Genomic DNA, 19,498 nt, shown 5'->3' on the forward strand with positions numbered 1-19,498 from the left:
TATACATCAACATCGTCATCTCCCCCACAGCATCAGTCGCTCAGTTCTGGTCCAATTTCTCTTCTTGGATGAAGGTCCATGCCTTGTCCGACGTTTCAAAGTAATAATGCATTTCTTTGTGCGTGACCCACAATCGCGCCAGCTACAGCATCCCAAACTTTATTTTCTTCTTGTGAAGCACCGCCTTGGTCCGATTAAAACTCGCTCAACTTCTCGCCACCTCCGCGCTCCAGTCCTGATACCTTCTTGGCCCAGCTCAAAACAGCCTCTCTGTCGGTGAAGCGGTTAAATCTCACCACTATGGCCCTTGGTGGTTCTCCAGCCTTTGGTCTCCTCGCAAGGACCCGGTGAGCCCCTTCCAACTCCAGGGGGCCCGAGGGGGCCTCAGCTCCCATTAGCGAATGGAGCATCGTGTTCACATAAGCCCCAACGTCAGCTCCCTCCACTCCCTCGGGGAGACCCAGAATCCGGAGGTACTTTCTCTTCGAGCTGTTCTCCAGGACTTTGAGCCTTTCGATACACCTCTTATGTAGCGCCTCGTGCGTCTCCATTTTTACCGCTAGGCCCAGAATCTCGTCCTCGTTCTCAGCTGCCGTCGCCTTCACCCCTCGGAGCTCTATCGCCTGGGCCTTTTGCGTTTCTTTTAGCCCTTCGATTGCCAATAACATCGGCGCCAGCACCTCCTTCTTTAATTCCTCCGCACACCGTCGGAGGAATTCCTGCTGCTCCGGGCCCCATGTCGTCTGGGCTCCATCCGTCGCCATCTTGCTTCTTCCTTCTCTTCTCTGCCGCTGCTCCAAAGGATCCTTCGCATTCTGGCCACTACCACCGATCCTTTCCATACACACCAGGGGGACTTCTTACTTCGTCACCCCACACTGGGTTTGGTCCGAAAAAATTTCCGTTGGGGCTACCAAAAAGAGCCCAAAAGTCCGTTAGAATGGGAGCTGCCGAAACGTGCGGCTTAGCAGTGCATCGCCGCAACCGGAACGCTATCCCCAATGATGAGCGACTCCCCCCCACCCCGCAAACTGCTCTCGCTGTCCGGCCGTCCCCACCGTCTGTGACGTAGCTCTATACCAACAGCAAACAGACCCAGAACCTCGAGGGCCCAGAAAAAGGGGCAACAAAAAAAGAAAACATGGGGGAAAACCAACAGAACACCGCCGGCCCCCCCCCCCCCCCCCCCCCCAAGTTCAAGTCCAGTTTCTCATTCTTAATAAAAGCCCACGCCTCGCCGGTTGTAGCAGCCCGAACTTCACCCCTTTGCTGTGGAGGACCGCCTTGGCTCGGTTGAACCCCGCACGCCTCTTACCCAGCTCTGCACCCCAGTCCTGGTAAATACGGAACCTGCAGTTCTCCCACTTACTGCTTCACTCCTTCATTGCCCATCGCAGGACACACTCCTTGTCGGTGAAGCGGTGGAACCTTACCACCATAGCTCAAGGTGTCATTCTTAATGGATTGAACCCGGCCTGCCAGCGACAACAGAAGGCTGTCCCACTTCTGTAGATCCACCTTGACCTTGCTCGCCAGGGCTGGTGTAATTCAATTTGCAAAGCTGCGCCCAGAGACCGGAACTGCAGCACCCCAAACCCAGCTCCTCCACTGAAGGGCTAACCACAAAATACTCGCTCTTCCCAAAATGTAACTTATACCCCAAGAAGGAGCCGATCCTCTTCAATATACCCATGATGTCTGCCAAAACTGGCCCCAGATCCGTTACGTATAGCAAAAGGTCGTTTGCATACAGGGATACCGTGTGTTCTATCCCGCCCATCATAATTCCTCTCCACTTGTACGAGGTTCCAGAGTAATAGCCAATGGCTCAATCGCCAACGCAAAACAGGAGATGTATCACAGGCAGACTTGCCTCGTCCACCTGTGCAGCTGAAACGAGCCTTAACTTGGGGTGTTAGTACACACACTGGCAGATGGAGCTTAGTACAACAGCCGTACCCATGTCATAAACCCAAGGCCCAGCCCAAACCTCTCCAGAACTGCGAAAAGATAGCTCCACTCAACCGTATCGAATGCGTTTTCTGCATCCAGTGACATGATTATCTCCGGTTCAGGCCCCACTCCTGAGGTGTGAACTGCATTGAGTAGCCATCTCACTTTGGACAATAGTTTTCTGCCCTTCACAAAGCCTGTCTGATCCTTCCTCACTACCTCCGGGAGACAGGGCTCCAACAAAAATGCTGAGACCTTAGCCAAAAGCTTTGCATTTACATTGAGCAGCAAAATTGGGTGGTACGACCCGCACTTTGTGGGGTCCTTATCCTTCTTCAGGAATAGGGAGATGGACTCCTGTCCACAGTCTCCGGGAGAGATCCCCATACCAGTGAATCGATAAACATCCCACCACCAACGGGGGCCAACTGATCCGCAAACTTCTTATAAAATTCTACCGGGAACCCATCCCCGGTGCTTTCCCGATCTGCATCTTTTCTAAAGCTGTTCGGTCCTCCTGAAGCCCCAACACGCTTCCAGCTCCTCTGCAATTCCTCCCCCACCTGGAGAAACTCCAAACCTTTTTTTAAAATTAAGAGTGTCCAATTCATTTTTTCCAATTAAGAGCAATTTAGCGTGGCCAATCCACCTATGCTGCACATCTTTGGGTTGTGGGGACGTAACCCATGCGAACACGGGGAGAATGTGCAAACTCCACATGGACAGTGACCCAGAGCCGGAATCGAAGCTGGGACCTCGGTGCTGTGAGGCAGCAGTGCTATCCACTGCGCCACCATGCTGCCCCTCCAAACTTTTTAATAACTCTGCCATCCCATACTCGTCCTCTGGAAGCTCCGACCTATAAAGCCCTTCATAAAAGTTTGGAAACACTCCATTTACTTTCTCTGGGTGGACAGCAACCTACCCCCTCACTCCGTCATCTGCATAATCTCCCGAGAAGCTTCCTGTCAACTTTACTAGTGAGCTAAAAGGCGGCTAGACTTCTCCCCATATTCATACACCACCTCCTTTAAGCGCCTCAGCTGGTGCACCGCCCAGCCTGTGGACAACAGGTCAAACTATGGTTTCTTTCTGCACGCTCATTACTCAGGTGTTGGGTCACTCGCAGATTCCAAGACCCTCTCCTTCCGCTGGTAGCTGTGAAAATGGATAATCACCGCCCGGGGTGGCTTATTCAACCATGGCTTCTGCCGGCACGCCCGATAACTCTATCCAACTCTGGGGGGGCGAACAACTCATCACCTCCCACCAGCCGAGAAACCATCTCTGAGATACAACTGCCTCAACCTGTTCTCAAGGTCCTCCACTTTTAACCAGGCCCTTGTTGCTCTCCGCCAACAGGCAGCAACTGCACTTCCAATGAGATAAACCATCCCTCATGCTGCGATAAGGCCTCCTCCACATCCTTCAAGGTCTCACCTTGTGCTTTCACCACCTTGGAGGTCTTTCCTAGCTGCTCGCGAATTGGGCCCAGTGCCTCCTCGACAGTGGTTTGAAATTATTTCTTTATTCCTTGCCCTGCCGCTCAAACTGCTTGTCCATCTGCTTGCCATTTGTTTCCAGCTCCTGCGCCATCACCACAGCCAGCGTGTCTAATGTAATGGACTTGGCAGTTATCTTTCCTCCTTCAGGTTCTTTCGATGAGGTTTCTTCGCATAGGGCTTCTTCGTCGATGTTTTCGACATGCCTCCGTCGGGAAAATATTCTCTAAATCGACTAACTGGATCCAGACACCAAAATCCCTGAAAAAACGGGTACAAGTGATTGAAAACAGGGAGATACCTTACGTGCAACTTGCTTTCACACGGCATCACCAGAAGTCCCTTGTCCAACTTTTTCATGTTACATAAGAACATAAGAACTAGGAACAGGAGTAGGCCATCTGGCCCCTCGAGCCTGCTCCGCCATTTAATGAGATCATGGCTGATCTTTGTGGACTCAGCTCCACTCTCCGGCCCTTACACCATATCCCCGAATCCCTTTATTCTTTAGAAAGGCATCTATCTTTTTCTTAAAAACGTTTAAAGAAGGAGCCTCAACTGCTTCACTGGGCAAGGTTGTAGGAGGCACACTTCAAACATTTTCCCACCCGAGCCCCACTTTGGCAGCCTCAAGCTCCGCCCCACCTGGGCACACTCTGGTCGACTGAGCCACACTATGCTGTATTTTGCTCTCTTGGCAATGCTCGCTGGCACCAATGCTTCCTGGACCATGCTCCTTGGCACCTTTGTTCCGTGCACCATACTACCGGCACTATGGTCCTTGGGCCATGCTCCCTGGCATTTCTACTCCCTGGGCCATGCTCCTTGGCGCCTTTGCTCCGTGGGCCACACTCCTTGGCACTATTGCTCCCTAGGCCATGCTCCTTGGTACCTTCGCTCCCTGGGCCATGGTCCTCGGTATGTGGCCCAGGGTACATCCACTCCCTGGACCACACTTTCTGACACCTTCTCTCCCTCGGCCACACTCCCCAGGACCTTTGCTCTGTGGGCCATGCTCCTTGGCATCATTGCTCCCTCAGCCATGCTCCTCGCCACCATCATTCCCTGGGCGATGATCCTCAATACGTCCACTCCCTTGGACACACTCCCTGGCAGCTTCGCTCCCTGGGCTATGCTTCCTGGGCCTGAACTCACTGACGCAGCTCCTCAAATCACGGATTGCTTCTGTCCCATAAAGCGGGAGATAAATGGCCTGTGATTGGAGGAGCAGTTCCATGCAGAATCTTCCATTCAAACTTATTTGACCAGCATTTTGAAAACTGGCTCCAGGGGCTGCATAGTGGGGTTTCACAGGTTGAAGCCTGGACTAGGCTGATCTAAAAGTGTAGATTCATGCAGTATAGAAGCTGTAGGAATGGAAAAAATATATCACTTGGATAAAGATTAATGTGCCAATGTTTCGCCCATACCCATTGCACATCCTCTTTTACTTAGGACATGGGGTGCTCTGCATCGTGAATAATTCAATAATGGCATCGTAACTGCAGAAAGCAAGAGGATGTTAATTTGTCAGGACTATTCAACTGTGAATGTACCAGCCCCTCACTGGCCTCTATAAGGAACATTATATAATAGCCTGGCTGGAAACGAAGAAAGCTTATCCAACCGAGACAGATAAATTTGGAAGTGCTCTCAAGCTGCTCGGACTGAGGAATCTTAAACTGGTTTCACTTGAGGCACTTTCAAGGAGAAGCAGTACTTTTTTTTGCCTTTAATCAAATCCAGGTGGCAAAGCATTGTCACAAAATGCCAGAATTCCCCGAACAGAAATAAGGACCAAGTCTGAATTATAGATTAAATGGGATTTCAGAGATATGAAGAAAACATTTGAACAAGATTTTATCACCGCCAGAGTGTTTTTGACACTAAAACTTGATTATAATGTGATTAGTAACGGATAATCCGATCATCTATTTCATTGCTGTTGATGTCATCTTATTGTGCATAAAATTGGCTGCAATGTTTGATCATGTCACAAATGTGACTATGCTTCAAAGTACTAAATTGGCTGTGACACATTTTGGAATGTCCTGAGGACATAAAGAGCACTAAATAAACCGCAAGTCCTTTTATTGTAAAAACTAGGACATATCCCGGATAAACAAAAATAGTTCTCGAATAATCCGCAGAGCTAATTTTTATGAGTTTGAAGTCAGTATACACTAATACATCCCACAGAACAATTGGTCTAGGTTACCTGTTTAAACTGCTGACGGCATGTTTAGCCTGGTTTCGGGCATCATTCTGATCCTCGCCGCCAGCCACGTATAAAAAGCCATCCATCACCACTACACATTGATTGAAGCTTTTGGCTGGCATTTCTGCAAGTTTGTTCCATCCATTTTCAGGATCTCTGTATAGAATTTCTCTGCTCAAAGCCTTCTCAGTTAAAGCTGGTCGACCACCTACAGTCAGCAGGACCTTCTGTCCTCCCCTGAGCTTTGTTCTTCTAGACTGCATAGAGTTCTGTTGATGAGGCAGGAGGTGGTAGTTCATGGCGTTAACTAGGAGTCGATGGCAATCTGGATCTTGCATCATACATGGGATAGGTTGAACATGACTGACTAGATCATGAGCTGAAATGGTACCAAACCTGATATTACTCAATAGATCAGCTGCATGTTTCACCCTCTTTGGGTCAAATTGCAACCATTTCATAGCAATTTGGAAAGCAGTGAGCTCAGAGGGCAGTTGTAGGCTGTCATCCATTAACAAATCACTTATTTGATCATAAGTCAGTTTCATGAATTGATCATTTTCTGAAAACTCCAAGAAATTTTCACTGATGAACTTCTTTGCTGACTCTTTAGCCTGGTTCAGCCCATATGTCCCAGCTATGTTCGAGATGTACATGCAGTTTTCCACATTGATTTCTTGAATGAGGAAGTCAGTGCATATATTAATCAAGGTAGACATCTGGAATTGGCTGGCAGTGGCAATGGTGCATCCAATGGTATAAAGAGACAAGCTTAGTTTCCCCGTGTAGGCATAGGTTAAGGCGGTGGTCAAACCCAAAGGTGACGCATCATTAACATCTACGCATTGAATGGATGGATCTTTCTTCAACATGTTACGGAAATAATCACTACAAGCAGACATCACCACTTTATGGACATCAAAGGATTTATTTTTAGTGGATAGTGTGAGATCGAAAAAGAGTCTCTCCTGGCGCATTCTGCTGATTTCCTCCAAGAGAATGGCGCCATGATTGGGATTGGAGACTTCTGTGGCTGTGCATCGAAACCCATTTGATCCACTATCATAGAGAGTGTTAAGGTGGTTCAACTCATCGATGTCAATGGTTGTTGCGTCCTCAATTATTTTTGGTAATTCATTCTTTTCAGTCTTGTTTTTCTTGGTGTTTTTCTTCTTTGGTGCCATTGTGTGTTTTACTGACACAATCTGATCTAAAAGTAGAAATTCAATCATTTTAATTTTATCCGTATTTCACAATTCCACCCCTTCTAACAAACGTTTTCAAATAATTTGAAGTAACCCACATCTAGTATTTATTTTCTGAATTAAAATCCGTCCTAATCAAAATTAGGATTTTAGGGGCAACACGGTGGCGCAGTGGGTTAGCCCTGCTGCCTCACGGCGCCGAGGTCCCAGATTTGATCCCGGTACTGGGTCACTGTCCGTGTGGAGTTTGCACATTCTCCCTGTGTCTGCGTGGGTTTCGCCCTCACAACCCAAAGATGTGCAGCGTAGGTGGATTGGCCACGCTAAATTGCCCCTTAATTGGAAAAAATTAATTGGGTACTCTAAATTTAAAAAACAAATTAGGATTTTATTAAATATTGCAATTATACACTTGGATACTTGAATTGTCAAAGCTAAATTCTTTGTTCCACAAGTTTCCATGTTCAAGAAAGGGACGACAACCTTTTCATAGCAAATGCTGGAAGAACAAAGAACAAAGAACAAAGAAATGTACAGCACAGGAACAGGCCCTTCGGCCCTCCAAGCCCGTGCCGACCATGCTGCCCGACTAAACTACAATCTTCTACACTTCTGGGTCCGTATCCTTCTATTCCCATCCTATTCATATATTTGTCAAGATGCCCCTTAAATGTCCCTATCGTCCCTGCTTCCACTACCTCCTCCGGTAGCGAGTTCCAGGCACCCACTACCCTCTGCGTAAAAAACTTGCCTCGTACATCTACTCTAAACCTTGCCCCTCTCACCTTAAACCTATGCCCCCTAGTAATTAACCCCTCTACCCTGGGGAAAAGCCTCTGACTATCCACTCTGTCTATGCCCCTCATAATTTTGTATACCACTATCAGGTCTCCCCTCAACCTCCTTCGTTCCAGTGAGAACAAACCGAGTTTATTCAACCGCTCCTCATAGCTAATGCCCTCCATACCAGGCAACATTCTGGTAAATCTCTTCTGCACCCTCTCTAAAGCCTCCACATCCTTCTGGTAGTGTGGCGACCAGAATTGGACACTATACTCCAAGTGTGGCCTAACTAAGGTTCTATACAGCTGCAACATGACTTGCCAATTCTTATACTCAATGCCCCGGCCAATGAAGGCAAGCATGCCGTATGCCTTCTTGATTACCTTCTCCACCTGTGTTGCCCCTTTCAATGACCTGTGGACCTGTACTCCTAGATCTCTTTGACTTTCAATACTCTTGAGGGTTCTACCATTCACTGTATATTCCCTACCTGCATTAGACCTTCCAAAAAGAGTTAGGAGTCATAATTTTGTCATGCATTTTGTTCATTATCAGTTCACTATCTGAAGTATCTTTTTTTTTTAAATGTATTTTATTCAAAAAATTTTCGGCCAAACAAAACAGTACAAAAATGTTTTCCCCTTTTACAGCAATAAAACAATATAAATAAATAATAGTGACCGTTTTTAACAAATAAATAAATAATATATAAACTAAATGGCAACTGCCGTAACAAAATATTAACTCTCCCAAATAATAAAGTCAAACAAGTCAATATACATATCCAAGTAAAAATATCCATACAAAAACACCCCTGAGGACCCACCCGAGCCCTTCCCCCCCCCTCCCCCCCTGGGTTGTTGCTGCTACTTTCCCAGTTCCTTTATCGTTCTGCGAGATAGTCAATGAACGGCTGCCACCACCTGGTGAACCCTTGAGCCGAACCTCTTAGTGCGAACTTTATCCGTTCCAGTTTTATAAATCCTGCCATGTCGTTTATCCAGGCCTCCACGCCCGGGGGTTTAGCTTCCTTCCACGTTAACAATATCCTTCGCCGGGCTACTAGGGACGCAAAGGCCAAAACATCAGCCTCTCTCGCCTCCTGCACTCCCGGCTCTTCTGCAACCCCGAATATAGCCAACCCCCAGCTTGGCTCGACCCGGACCCCCACCACCTTCGAAAGCACATTTGCCACCCCCACCCAGTACACATGCAGTGCCGAGCATGACCAAAACATGTGGGTGTGGTTCGCTGGGCTTCTCGCGCATCTCCCGCACCTATCCTCTACCCCGAAAAATTTACTGAGCCTTGCTCCGGTCATGTGCGCCCTGTGCAAGACCTTGAATTGTATCAGGCTAAGCCTGGCACACGAGGACGAAGAGTTTACCCTGCGTAGGGCATCTGCCCACAGCCCCTCTTCGATCTCTTCCCCCAGCTCTTCTTCCCATTTTCCCTTCAGCTCATCCACCATGATCTCCCCCTCGTCTCTCATTTCCCTGTATATATCTGACACCCTGCCATCCCCCACCCATGTCCCCGAAATCACTCTATCCTGAATCTCCTGCGTCGGGAGCTGCGGAAATTCCCTCACCTGTTGCCTCACAAAAGCCCTCAATTGCATATACCGAAATGCATTCCCCTGGGGCAACCCGTATTTTTCCGTCAGCGCTCCCAGACTCACAAACGTCCCGTCTAGGAACAGATCCCTCAGTTGCACAATCCCTGCTCTCTGCCATGTTCTAAATCCCCCATCCATTCTCCCCGGGACAAACCTATGATTATTCCTGATCGGGGATCGCACCGAGGCACCCGTCATTCCCTTATGCCGTCTCCACTGCCCCCAAATTTTCAGCGTTGCCACCACCACTGGACTTGTGGTGTATTTCTTCGGGGAGAACGGCAACGGCGCCGTCGCCAGTGCTTGTAGGCTGGTTCCTTTACAGGACGCCATTTCCAGTCTCTTCCACGCCGCTCCCTCCCCTTCTCCCATCCACTTACACACCATTGAGATATTGGCGGCCCAATAATAATCACTTAAGCTCGGCAGTGCCAGTCCCCCCCTATCCGTGCTACGCTGCAAAAACCCCCTCCTCACTCTCGGGGTCTTCCCATCCCACACAAAGCTCATAACACTCTTCTCAATATTTTTGAAAAAAGCCCTCGTAACCATCACCGTCTCGGGAGGACTACCATTTTGACCGCCTGCACCCTGCCCACCAGTGACAGGGACACCATGTCCCATCTCTTAAAATCCTTCTCCATCTGTTCCACCAATCGTGTTAAATTAAGCCTATGTAGGGTTCCCCAGTTCCTGGCTATCTGGATCCCTAAGTACCGGAAATCTCTTGTTACCCTCCTCAGCGGTAAATCATCTATTCCCCTGCTCTGCTGCCCCGGATGCACCACAAACAACTCACTCTTCCCCATATTCAATTTGTACCCCAAAAATTCCCCAAACTCCCTGAGTGTCCACATTATCTCAGGCATCCCCTCCACTGGGTCCGCAACATACAGCAATAGATCATCTGCATACAATGATACCCGGTGTTCTTCTCCTCCCCTGAGTACTCCCCTCCACTTCCTAGAGCCCCTCAGTGCTATGGCCAGCGGCTCAATTGCCAATGCAAACAGTAACGGAGACCCCTGTCTTGTCCCTCTATAAAGACGGAAGTAGTCGGACCTCTGCCTGTTCGTGATCACACTTGCCACCGGGGCCCTATATAGCAGCTGTACCCATCCAATAAATCCCTCTCCAAAACTAAATCTCTTCAACACTTCCCATAGGTAGTCCCACTCCACTCTGTCAAATGCTTTCTCAGCGTCCATCGCCACCACTATCTCCGCCTCCCCCTCCGGCGGGGGCATCATCATCACCCCTAGCAGCCTCCGTATATTCGTGTTCAGCTGTCTCCCCTTAACGAACCCAATTTGATCCTCGTGGACCACCCCCGGGACACAATCCTCTATCCTTGTCGCTATCTGAAGTATCTTAACAGTCAACTTGTACGAGGTTGTGATATTTATCATTTACTTTAGTTGCACTATACAGATAAAAGGAGCATTTGCTTTTTCATTTGCTAACTGGATGTTTACCATGGGATTATATTGTGGGGCTATATAAAGGCTACATTTATGTTGGCCAATTTCAAAAGCCGCAAAATGTTTAGTCAAGCACAGAACATATCAGAACTCAAGTCATCCACCTTTATATACAGAGGCATAGGTAAAATTTTACTTTGGAAGTCCCCTTCACACAACTGAGCATACTACGAGTGCATATTAGGAAATTGTACATCCAAAATCCATGGAAGAAAAATTACCAACTGCACATGTGCAATTTCCAAATAGTCATTTGGAAAACACAAAATGAATTGGATAAAATAGCTAAGTGAGCAGAATAAAGGCAGATTAAATTGTTGCACAGAAGTGTGAAGAACTGTGCAATGAAAGAAAATGAATGACTGATATTCTCCATGAAAGTGATGGAGATAGGGATGATGTTGAAAGACATGTGCAATACATTTACTGCCTGACCTCTGGGGAACAGGGTTATCAGAACAAAGTGAATGCTGAACGACAATGTCAAAACAGTAGAGTGCAAGTCAGAGGAAGCTATGCTGTAATTGTACAGTGCTCTGGTAAACCACTTCCTGAATATTGTGTCCAAGGTAGTCTTTGAGCCAGCTGGATTCAAGTACTGTAGGCAAAAGTTGGATCCTTAGTGTCAATAGTTTGAGTTGTGAGGAAAGAAGAGGGAAACTTGGATTTTAGAGCCTTTGAGGAGGCAGCTCTGATGATGTTACAGAAATATATTAGATAGGACATGGTATGGAAAATCTGGAAAATTTTCAATCTAAATCACATCTGAAACATAGGAGAAATATCAAACAAACAATATTCACAATTTGTAATGGGAAGGCTAGATGGAATAGTAGAAGCAAAATATTGGAATCATTTAAGCAGCAATTGGGTGCAGAATGGAGAGATCATAGGACTCTTCTGCTTAGATGATGTAAGGCAGAGTGAATGGTCTTCCTCATCTGTATTTAACTTATAATGAATTAACAAAACCGTTAAAAAAGCCAATTGTAATTTATTCCATTACTTCACTGCAAGTGTGTGGGATCTCTTGTAATCATTAAACTTTTAACTTAACTAAACAATTAAACTTAAGACAGCAAGATTAAATTGTGGATAACTGCATTTTACAAGAGCACTAATATTTGAACTCTTTAAGGTAGCTCACTTGAACCCCTTAATTTGAAAGAAGTTTGCCAAAATATCACTGGGCAGAGAAATGACTGAATTTAGCTACAACAGGAAAAGGCCTGGATTTTCCAGTCAGCAGCTAAACGTCAATGCTCACTCACCCTGACCTTGATGAGAAAGCTGCCCAAGAAAATGGAATGACCTAATTTCTGCATTCACCAGCCGGTCACCAGACAAAAGACGTCAAAATCTGAAGGTGGTGGCATGGTAGCACAGTGGTTAGCAAGTTTGCTTCACTGCGCCAGGGATCAGGTAAGATTTGCAGCTTGGGTCACTGCCTGTGCGGAGTCTGCACGTTCTCCCCGTGTCTGCGTGGGTTTCCTCCGGGTGCTCCGGTTTCCTTCCCACAAGTCCCAAAAGACGTGTTTGTTAGGTGAAATGGACATTCTGAATTCTCCCTCTGTGTACCAGAACAGGTGCCGGTGTGTGGCGACTAGGGAATTTGTAAGCGTACTTGTGACACTAATAGACATTATTATAACTGTGCAAAGGAAACCCCTGATACTAGCGCGTTTGTCACTTCTGCCGGTGTGGCCTAGAATTCCCATTCACTCCTCGCCCGCGTTTTGTCCTTCGTGAATGGGAGGAAAAATAAACCACCACGGCCGGTTTCTACGACCTTCCGCGCACCCCATGATTATTTGGAACTGCGACACTTCCAAGAAAAAGAATCCTTTGACCAATCCTCTGCAAAGACCCATGGCAACTCAACCAAAACTGACAGCCCCACCCGTCGTCGGAGAAGATCCGCGTTGAAGCACGAGGCCGAATTTGCGGTTGAATCTCATCAAAGCTCCACCGAATCAACCCTTGCCGCTTCTCCTCTGGTTTTGAGGCCCTCCTTTCTCGTTCCCTCCGCTTAACAATGCATTTGATGCATAACCACACTGAAGTCAAAGGACGACCTTCTGACTGCAAACAATTCCAGCACCATTGTGAAGCCATGGGAAATGTGGCAGGATAATTGATGGCAGTTACCGAACACCATGGAGCCCGAAATGTGCGATCCCCTCCAAGGATTCTCGGGGTTGAGCACCTAAAGCTTGCAGTATATCGAGACACAGCGAATTAACCAAACCTACCAAGCGCGCGTCAGACGGTCAGTTATTTAATACAAAAGGCCCACATGCAGTATTTATAATAATTAAGCCATGTTGTATGTGCAAGTGGAAACCTCGAGAAGAGTAACCTTCCAGCATAAAACACGCGGGAACGCTGCCACAATAAACCGCCAGAAACAGTTTGCATATTCCAATGTATGTAAAGATTTTCAAGGGAACTTATCGAAAGGGGTTGCAAAAGCGAGCTGAGGTAATTATTTTTTCTTGTTAAGGATATGCCACATATCCCGTCTAAGGGTGGCCGGATCTCTGTAAAGTTGAGCATGCTGCTATCGATCCCCAGCTCTTGATTAAAATAGAACGGTAAAAATACCAACAGGGCGGGTTTCATTCCATCGAAATCTATAAATATTCACATGTCGTCAAGCGAAAATGTGTGAATATAGAACTGCGGCGGTGCTGGGGAAGAGCACAAGGCAGAGACCCTTACCGAGAATTACATGAAGCGCCATTCTGGGCTGGGATTTAACTCCAGTTTTTAAAAAAATACTCCTACATTTTTCGCTGTGAAACGGCCGGAAAGCCGGCACCTTGCTGCTTTAACGCATTTCAATCACTTTCCAACTTGTTACAAATAATATTCGACCATTCTTCGCCACTGCATATTAATTAATGAGAGCCGCGTGGTTTATTAACCAGGTTTTTAAATACTTTCAGTTTTGGAACACCAACACACTATTTAGAAATTACATGTGTACGTCTCGGATTAGAGTCCGTTGTGTAAACTGACCGTCAGGTGGCCTGGGGATCTGTCGAACTTCGGGAAATGCAAACGAATAACGAATGGATTACTGTCAATCCGAGAGAAACCAATGGAGACGGAAAAGGAAACAAATGCAATTCATTCTTGGAGAGAACCGCATGAATGCAGATCCCTGGACGATCAACAAACATGTCAAGGTTTTGTGGCACTGTCCCTTTGAAAAGCCTTATCTTAACACCGATTGAAACCTCCGCCATGCCATGTCTGCATTTCCAGTGTGTCAGCAATCAAGCGAAGCTGAATTCATTTTGACTAGAACAAAAAGGACATATACAATCAGAGCTATGGGGTGGGGGGTGCTAGTGCTTCCGGCAATGAAAAAAAGTTGGAGGCTGATGAAAATATACATGCAGGCTCTATTGAACCCAAAGCAGTTTTTTTTCCTGAACCTAACTTTTTTAATCTAGGAAATGTTAAAGATTACCCACCCCCCACAACATTTAACTTCCTGCTAAACATGCCTGCCTACAAATAAGGCGACAATTAACATTTATTAGATTAGAAACAAAAACAGAAAACACTGGACAATCTCAGCAGGTCTGTGGAGAGAAAAGGGCGCTAACATTTCTAGTCTAGATGACTCTTTGTCAAGTTTAGCTTCTAAATCTGCAACCCTTTAGTGAGGACAGTTTTAATTCTCGTCCTGTTTGGGTGAAGGTGAAAGAAAGTTATATCATTTTAATTATACTTAATTTCTGGAAAGGTATCCGCGAGCCAAGTCGAGGCTCCCAGCTGCTCAGTTAGTCACACATGTGTCTAAGGACAGAAATAGCAACAGGGAGTAAGGCGCAGTTGTTTATCAAACACCAACGTTGGGGTCACTAGTTACTTTGCAGTAGAAAAAAACCCCGAACCAAACGAGACTGATCTACAGTCAGTTTTAGTTCTGTCCAATAATGGTAGTAAAGTTGCCATGGGTCGCAACATTGAAAACTGGTTATTTCTTATCGCATTCGTCAAGGCTGCCGTTTTCTCCCGAGTAATATTATGGGTAAAAACTTTTGTTTTAAGTTGTTTCCCCGCTTGTCAATGTGAATCTGGTGCTGTGAAGTATTATAAATGACCAGAGCCGACTGGACAACTGCAAGTGTCCAATGTCAGACTCTCCAACAAGTGAGAACTTGGGGAGTCCACGCGAACAGAAACGACCCCTTAAAAACACGGAAAACGGGTTATTATTCTGAGATGACAATATCTCAGAAATTCGGTAACATTCCAGAAATCCGTTCGCCGTTTGGTTCGACTTCTATTTAAGAAGTAGCATTCCGTCCCAACCACCCCCAATCTATTTTAACAATTGACCGGCTGGAAAACAAATGTTGTTATGGTTTATTCGGTATTAATCAATGCTTCGAGTGCAGACCGTCCCCCACCTGCAAATAAAGAAAATACATTTTACTCCAGTAACTCCTGGCTAAGGGAACGGCAGGATTATTGTGTGCAGAGATTCTAATCTCCTCCCGCCCCTTTCGTTTTATGAATTCCGTACCTTAACTGAGAGTCACTGAGAGATGGTTTCAGGGAAGAACTCCGGGTTCGTGTGGAGGGCTTGGATCAGCAACGAGGCAGTGAGGGCTGGATTACAAAACTGTCTAAAACCACACGCAGGAACTGACGTTTCAAACTCGACTCGGTTGGGGGGGGGCTTACTCTGGTACGATGAAGGTCGGAGGCTGTTTATATCATTAATTGAGTCATATCACAAAGTATTTACAGCACAGAAGCAGGCCAATCCCCCCCCCCCCCCCCCCCCGCCAGCTATGTTGGTATTTTTATGTCCCGCAGAGGAATCTCCTCCCGTCCCCTCTTCATCTAACTTCATCAACATGCATCTTACTCCCTCATGTCAGACAAAGTGACACGAAAACCTGAGGGGAGAAGGGATGCTTTCAGTCCAGGTTTTCATTTTGTGCCTCCAGTGTTTTAGGTTATGGGGTTGAATTGAGCCCTTTCTGGGGACAAATTTTGAAAAGCTTCAATATTTTCGTAGAACCCATGGAATCTTACAGTGCAAAAGGATGTCATTCGGTCCATCGAGTCTGCACCGACCCTCCAAAAGAGCACTCTATCTAGGCCCACTCCCCCGCCCTATCCCCGTAACCTAACCTGCACATCTTCGGGCACTAAAGGGCAATTTTGCATGGCAAATCCACCTTGCCTGCAGATCTTTGGACTTTTCGTTGTGAAGGTAGAGATATTTTGACTGCCCTCCGAAACATTTTTTGGTCTCACAGCAGTTAATTTGTTAGGAGCAGGGGTGGGTTATTCCTCTTTCAACAAACAATAACTAGATGGCATTATTTTGACGATGCAGCTGATGCGCTGACTTACTATCATCGCTTGTAAGGTACAATTTATTAATTTACTGCAAAATACATCTATAAGTTCCATTAACAACACAAAGTCTAATTGTTACCAAATAAAATGGACTTTGTAGCAGAATGATTATGTTACTGGTCTGGTAATGCAGAAGGCTGGATACATGGACATGGACTATTGCACAAATCCCACTATCTCAGCTGGGAATTGAAATTCAGTAGAAATAAAAATAAATTGCTCGTATCATTAATGGCTACCATGAAGTTACCAGAATATTTTAAAAACCTACTCGGTTCACTAATGTTGTTTAGGGAAAGAAATCTTCTGCCATTACCTGTTATGGCCTATATGTGATGATTCCAAATCCACAACAATGTAGTTGACTCTTTACTACCTTTTGAAATGACCTAGAAAACCGCCTATTTCTCAAGAAAGCTGCTCACCACAATCTTCTCAAGGGCAATTTGTGATGGGCAATAGATGCTGACCTTACCAATGACTCCTACATCCTGTGAATGAAGTTCAGAATGAAGGGCAGCACAGTAGCACAATGGTTAGCACTGTGGCTTCACAGCGCCAGGGTCCCAGGTTTGATTCCTGGCTGGGTCACTGTCTGTGCGGAGTCGGCACGTTCTCCCCATGCCTGCGTGGGCTTCCTCCGGGTTTACAGTTTCCTCTCACTAGTCATGAAAGACGTGCTGTTAGGTAATTTGGACATTCTGAATTCTCCCTCTGTGTACCCGAACAGATGCCGGAGTATGGCAACTAGGGGCTTTTCACAGTAACGTCATTGCAATGTAAGCCTACTTGTGACAATAAAGAATGTTACTATTAAAGTTTTAAAAAATGGTCTCAAACCAATTAATGTTTAATTGTTGCTAGATGAACGTGCTTTTACATTTCACAGTTTGGGTCAAGACTGCCTTTCTTATCTTTAAGGCCTATTTTTCCTCTGTAATGAAGGTTAACATGAAGGATACATAAGGGGTTGCAGTGGATAGGCATTGGCAGACATTTAAAGAACACATGGATGAACTTCAACAATTGTACACCCCTATCTGGCACAAGAGTAAGGCGGGGAAGATGGCTCACCGTGGCTAACAAGGGAAATCAGGGATAGTGTTAAAGCAAAAGAGGAGGCATATAAATTGGCCAAAAAAAGCAGCAAGCCTGAGGACCCGGAGAAATTTAAAATTCAGCTGAGGAGGACAAAGGGTTTAATTCGGAAGGGGAAAATAGAATACGAGAGTAAGCTTGCAGAAAACATAAAAATAGACCGCAAAAGCTTCTGTAAATATGTGAAAAGAAAAAGACTGGTGAAGACAAATGTAGGTCCCTTACAGTTAGAATCAGGTGAATTCATAATGGGCAACAAAGAGATCAGAGACCAGTTGAACAAATACTTTGGATTTATCTTCACTAAGGAGGACACAAATAACCTTCCAGAAATACTAGGGGACAGAGGGGCAAGCATGAAGGAGGAACTGAAGGAAATCCTTATTAGTCAGCAAATTGTATTGGGGCAATTGGCGGGATTAAAACCCAATAGGTCTCCAGGGCCTGATGATCTGCATCCCAGAGTAGTTAAGGAAGTAGCCCTAGAAATAGTGGACGCATTGGTGATCATTTTCCAGCATTCTTTAGACTCTGGAAGAGTTCTAATGGATTGGAGCGTAGCTAATGTAACCCCACTTTTAAAAAAAGATGGGGGAGAGAAAATGGGGAATTATCGATTGGTTAGCCTGACATCAGTGGTGGGGAAAATGCTGGAGTCAATTATTAAGGATGAAATAACTGAGCATTTGGAAAGCGGGGACAGGATCGGTCCAAGTCAACATCGATTCACTGAAGAGAAACCATGCTTGACAAATCTTCTGAAGATTTTTGAGGGTGTGACCAGTAGAGTGGACAAGGGTGAACCAGTAAATGTTGTGTATTTGGACTTTCAAAAGGTTTCTGACAAGATCCCGCACAAGAGATTAGTGAGGAAAATTAAAGTTCATGGTATTGGGGTAATGTATTGACGTGATAGAGAATTGGTTGGCAGACAGGAAAAAGAGAGTGGGTTTAAACGGGTCCTTTTCAGAGTGGCAGGCAGTGACTAGAGGTACCGCAGGGTTCAGTGCTGGGACCCCAGCTGTTCACAATATATATTCATGATTTGGCTTCCCCCATCCTCACATCCCCTGCCAACCCTTGGGGTGCCATCCAACCCGCCGCAGCAGGCTCACCTGGGCACTGGACCCCAGACATCCACTGGGAATGTTACCTGGATCGGGCACCATTTCCTACCCCAGTACACATACCAACCCTCTGGCTGGGGGAATGTCCCCTGTGCTGTGGCCCAGCTCCTGGGTGTTGGAATGCTGGTTGCTGCCTCTGCAGTATGATGCCTCCGGAGTTCAGGCAAAGTGTCGGGGCCTTACGGCCTGATTGGAATGCTAAACAGTAACAACCGCCTGCGACATGGCATGTGTACCCACTGGGATCCATTTGGGAGCTGTGAAGTGCATTACTAGAACGGCCAATTTGCCATTAGCAATAGCCTTCAGCTGTGCGGCCTGTAGCTACATTGGTCAACACGTACTAAAGTGACCTTCACCATATTACCATAGACAGGGCTCTGTCCCGGGTGTGTTCGGTGAGATGGCCAGGAAGCACCTGGGGCTGCCCCTGTCATGGATATACAATATCCGGGGGGGGGGGGGGGGGGGGGGGGGGTCAGGGAGGTGGCATGTCACTATCTAACCAGCCCTCTCATTCTCTCACCCGGTGCAACAAGGCCAGTAGATCACGCCAGAGAGGATTCTTTTTTTCTCTCAAGAAGGCTTTCTGACTTTGGAACTCTGTGTCAGAAGGTAGTGAAGGTGGGGTCATTGGATATTTTTAAGGTGGATGTAGATTGATTCCTTTACTCAAAAAGAATCTAAAGTTACTGGGGGTAGGTGGGAATGTGAAATTTGAAACAGACAGATTAGCCATGATCTGACCAAATGGCGGAGCAGGCTCGAGGGGCCGAAAGACGACTTCTGCTCCCATTTCAGCAGGCAATGACTAGTAGGGTACCGCATGGTTCAGCGCTGGGACCCCAGCTGTTCACAATATACATTAATGATTTGGATGAAGGAATTGCATGCAATGTCTCCAAATTTGCAGACGACACTAAGCTGGGTGGCAGTTTGTGCTGTGAGGAGGATGCAAAGAGGCTGCAGGGTGACTTGGTCAGGCTGGCTGAGTGAGCAAATAGGAGTATAGGATTTGAGTATAGGAGTAGGGATGTCTTGCTGCAGTTAAACAGGGCCTTGGCGAGGCCACACCTTGAGTGTTGTGTGCAGTTTTGGTCTCAAAGTTTGAGGAAGAACATT

The 19,498-nt window shown here is 46.4% G+C and overlaps 1 protein-coding gene across 2 annotated transcripts in view; it reads right to left on the bottom strand.

Annotated features, from left to right (window-relative positions):
- The window catches only part of LOC140417036 (kelch-like protein 31), a 39,030-nt gene extending 23,584 nt beyond the window's left edge, over positions 1 to 15,446 (bottom strand). Inside the window, exons 1-2 of one of the 2 annotated variants that reach the window (XM_072501168.1) lie at positions 15,304 to 15,446; positions 5,674 to 6,883 (exon numbers count right to left, since the gene is read on the bottom strand). In XM_072501168.1, the coding sequence (XP_072357269.1) occupies positions 5,674 to 6,857 (1,184 nt within the window). In that variant the 5' untranslated portion in view covers positions 6,858 to 6,883; positions 15,304 to 15,446. Of the gene's footprint in view, positions 1 to 5,673; positions 6,884 to 13,781; positions 14,013 to 15,303 lie in introns of those variants that run through there. The other variant, XM_072501169.1, reaches the window with a different exon arrangement.
- Between the last annotated feature and the right edge of the window lie 4,052 nt (positions 15,447 to 19,498).

This window comes from Scyliorhinus torazame, chromosome 1 (genome assembly GCF_047496885.1).
Source record: "Scyliorhinus torazame isolate Kashiwa2021f chromosome 1, sScyTor2.1, whole genome shotgun sequence".
Taxonomy (NCBI): Eukaryota; Metazoa; Chordata; class Chondrichthyes; order Carcharhiniformes; family Scyliorhinidae; genus Scyliorhinus; species Scyliorhinus torazame.